The sequence below is a fragment of the Mandrillus leucophaeus genome, unplaced genomic scaffold (assembly GCF_000951045.1).
Source record: "Mandrillus leucophaeus isolate KB7577 unplaced genomic scaffold, Mleu.le_1.0 Scaffold1266, whole genome shotgun sequence".
Lineage (NCBI taxonomy): Eukaryota > Metazoa > Chordata > Mammalia > Primates > Cercopithecidae > Mandrillus > Mandrillus leucophaeus.
In genome coordinates, this window is record NW_012101054.1 from 222,163 (window position 1) to 226,178 (window position 4,016).

At 36.2% G+C, this 4,016-nt stretch overlaps 1 protein-coding gene across 1 annotated transcript; it reads right to left on the bottom strand.

Moving 5' to 3' along the window:
* Nucleotides 1-1,228: 1,228 nt before the first annotated feature.
* Nucleotides 1,229-2,194, bottom strand: LOC105533606 (olfactory receptor 2L8-like). Its single transcript, XM_011972078.1, has one exon. The coding sequence runs from the start codon at nt 2,165-2,167 to the stop codon at nt 1,229-1,231; it is 939 nt and encodes a 312-aa protein (XP_011827468.1). The 5' UTR covers nt 2,168-2,194.
* Between the last annotated feature and the right edge of the window lie 1,822 nt (nt 2,195-4,016).

The following is a 4,016-nucleotide window of genomic DNA, read 5'->3' on the forward strand; positions in this document are numbered from 1 at the left end:
AGTATATGTGATGTTTTGATAAAGACATACAATGCATAATGATCAAATTGGGGTAATTGGGGTAACCACCTCAAATATGTCTTGTTTCTTTGTGTTGGGAACATTCTAATTGCACACTTTCAGTTATTCTTTAATACGTACAATAAATTCTACAATAAATTATTGTTTACTATAGTTACTCTATTGTGCTACCAAATACTGATTCTTATTCATTCTATCTAATTATATTTTTGCAACTATAACCATCCTCACTTTATCACCTCTCACCTGTACCGTTCCTACCCTCTGGTGACCATCAGTCTTTTCTCTATTTCCACTAGTTCAGTTTTTTAAAATTTTAGATCCCGCATAGGAGTGAGAACACACAAAACCTTTCTGTGTAACTGATTTTTGACAGCAGTACCAAGAACATTCATTGGGAAAAAGACAGTGTCTTCAATATACGGTGCTGGGAAAACTGGATATTTTTAGACAGAAAAATGAAACTAAACTCCCCGTCCTCACACTATACCAAAATCAACCCAAAACAGGTTAAAGACCTAAATGTAACCATTTTTATTACTGCTGGCACATTCCAGTCCTTGTTGTTGATCAAAATATACCTAATGTTCAATCATTTCCCGGGATTCATTCCCCTATAAAGAACATAATCTTGTCATAGGCCATCCAGAGTGGTATCAGGACTTAAGAATCCCTGATGAGCTCTCTGCTAAATTGCGTAAAAACAACTTCCCTAAATTGAAAGAATGGGTAACTGGTATGTTAAGTGTCTAAGATAAGAAAGATAAGACATCTTACAGCTTTCAATTAGATACACCAAGTCAAGAGACTTATTTTTTGTTTTGTTTTAGACATAAACAAAAAAGTAAATTTAAAATTACTGGAAAACAAATTGACCATAATGAAATTGTTATGCTGAGTGCCAAATTTAGACAAATTTCATTTCCATTTCTGCATGACCAAAACCAAAAATTCTCATTGACAACATATTAGCAAAAGTAGGTGCTTTCAAAATTTATGGAAACAATGCCATGAAGAAAAAAGGTTGTTTAGAATTATATATGTGTGTGTGTGTGTGTAACAATTTTGTCCAGAAATCAGTGATTTTTTTTCTCTTACCTTGATTACTTTTAGCTCCTGAACTCTAGGATTGAAATAATGTTTTAATTACTATACACTGCTGGATGGATGTGTATCTGAGTCCTGGGGCCTTAAATAGAAAATGTTTCTACATTTTCACAGAGCAGAGTCTCTGACTCACTCGTGTCAGGGCCCCCATCACTTCCTTGTTTCTCAGGCTGTAGATGATGGGGTTGAGCATTGGGGTGAGGATGGTGTAGAAGACAGCCAGAACCTTGTCCTCTGTTGGAGATCGCAGGGATCTTGGACGCAGATAGGTGTAGAGAAAAGGTGCGTAGTAGAAAGTTACTACAGTGAGGTGGGTGCTGCAGGTCAGGTAGGCCTTCTTCCTCCCTTCTGCAGATTTCATGCGGTAGACAGCAAGGAGAACCCAGCTATAGGAACATGAAATACCAATGAAGGGAAACACCAGAAAGATGGTGGTGCTCAAAAACACTGTGCCCTCATAGACCCAGGTGTCCGTGCAGGCCAGAGTCACCATGGCTGGGACATCACAGAAGAAATGATTGATGGCCCTGGATTGGCAATAAGGAATATGGAGAATATATACAGTGTGAGCACAAGCATTGATAGAGCCTATGATCCAAGATCCTGTTATCATCAGCACACACACTCTTTTGCTCATGCGGATGAGATAGTGAAGAGGAAAGCAAACAGCAATGTAACGATCGTAGGCCATAGATGCCAAAAGTAGCGCTTCTGCACCTCCTAATGCCAAGAAGAAGAAACTCTGAATCCCACACCCAGTGAAGGAGATAGACTTGTTTCCATGCAGAAAATCAGAAGCCATCTTAGGAACAATGGTGGAGATGTAATTTAGGTCAATGAGGGAGAGCTGACTAAGTAGGAAATACATGGGTGTGTGGAGGTGGGTGTCCAAAAAGATGAGAAGAATCATGGATAGGTTTCCAAATAGAGCCATTAGGAAAATGAGAACAATGAGGATGAAGAGCAAAAGGCCAATTCTTGATGGCGGGAACAACCCCAATAAGATGAAATCAGTTGATGTTTGATTGTAATTTTCCATGGGGATTTCATATGCTCTTTCCTGAAGGGAGACACAAGGATAAGTTAAGCACAGAAATCCATCTTTACCTGCAGCGGATGCATTTGAAGCCCCCCAGTAAATTCTCGAGACTGGGGTTGACACTGAGCCCTATATATATTATTTTGTGTCCATACATACTTCTGATAAAGTTTAATTTTTAAATAAGACAAGTAAGAGATAAACAAGAGTAACTTATAATAAAATAGAACGAGTATACAGTATAGTATAATACAAATTATCTGAATATGGTCTCTTTCTCTCTCAAAATGTTTTATTGTACTCAGCCTTCTTTGATCTGATTTTATACCTGTTTTGAAAAAGAAATCTTGTTTTTTTACCCAGAGTTTCACATTTGATGAGACCATTTGTTACCAGATTTTTTTTCTGAGAAATATATAAACTTACAAGAAAGATATCTCTATTACAACTTCAATAGAATAATATTTTACTGCCTGACACTAACTCAGATATAATCAGTCAGATGTTATATTGAATACATATGCATAGAAAGTCAATATAAATGCATACATTTAGATTTATATTTGAAAAAAATTGTATTATCTTTATAGGAAGATCTATTATCTTTCCATATTTATACTTTTATTTTTTTGAGTGACAGGGTCTCTCTCTGTTACCCAGGCGGGAGTGAAGTGGCAATATCATTGCTCACTGCATCCTTGACATTCTGGCTCAAGCGATCCACCTGCCTCAGCCTCCTGAGTAGCTGAGACTACAACCATGTGCCACCATACCTAGTTAACTTTTTTTTTTTTTTTTTTTGTAGACATGAAGTCTTGCTGTGTTGCCCAGGCTGGTTTTGAACTCTTGGCCTCACCAATACTCCTGTCTCGGCCTTGCAAATGCTGGGAGTGCAATCATGAGCTGCCCCACCCAACCCATGTTTATTCTGCCAGATTTACTTCTAAAACTGCAGCAGCCTCCCTGTCATTTTGAGAAACTTGAATGATGTTTGTACAATAATGCCAGTTATCAATTATTTCATCAGTTATCATTATTTGATTCATTTATTTAGAAATCCAGAATAAATACTTATTGCTATGTCCCTTTAACCAAAGTCACGTTAATTCACACTCTTGATTTTCAACATTCATCATTATCCATTCTCTTTTGCCTCCTTGCCTAATTTCAAAATTCTCTAGTGAAAGCAGACCCCTTACCAAATAGGTTACACATTTTGTCTTTTCCTTCTCTAGTGCTTAGATAACATTATAGATTGCTTTATGGATCCTTCAAAAGAATGAATTTTGAGGAAAGTTCTATCTCCTAAAAAAAAACAGAAACTAGAATTCTGGCAAACTTCTGGGTAGAGGTGCGTTAGAAACTCTACTCCAGATAGAAGACATCAGAGAACAACTTTGCACAGTATGCCTAAAAGGACTGGAGATTTTTAGCTTAAATATTAGCCTAGAGCCAAATACCACCAGAATTTTGAGCTAGTATAGCCACATATACGACTAACATTCACACAGCATGCATACACACAGAAATATGCATAATCACACATGATCATACTCATAAATACACTGAGATTATGATGATTAAAAAATGCAGAAGAATTGTTGTGATCAGAATTCATTATCTTCAGAGACGTATGATATGCTATGAAATCCATGAAATAAATATCATTTGCTATCTAAAAGGATGCAACAGGTAACAATAATGGACCATTGAAAAGTAAAAATATAATAAATGATAAAAAAAATTAAGTGAAAGTTTCAAAAGGCAAAGTAAGAAAAATGTATTAGAAGGTAAACAAAAGCAACAACAATATGAAAATATTGTTATTGAGGAAAGATTTTAAAAAGTA

Bases quoted from the DNA above. Each gene is read 5' to 3' on its own strand.
- LOC105533606 (XM_011972078.1), bottom strand. From the start codon at position 2,167: ATGGAAAATTACAATCAAACATCAACTGATTTCATCTTATTGGGGTTG.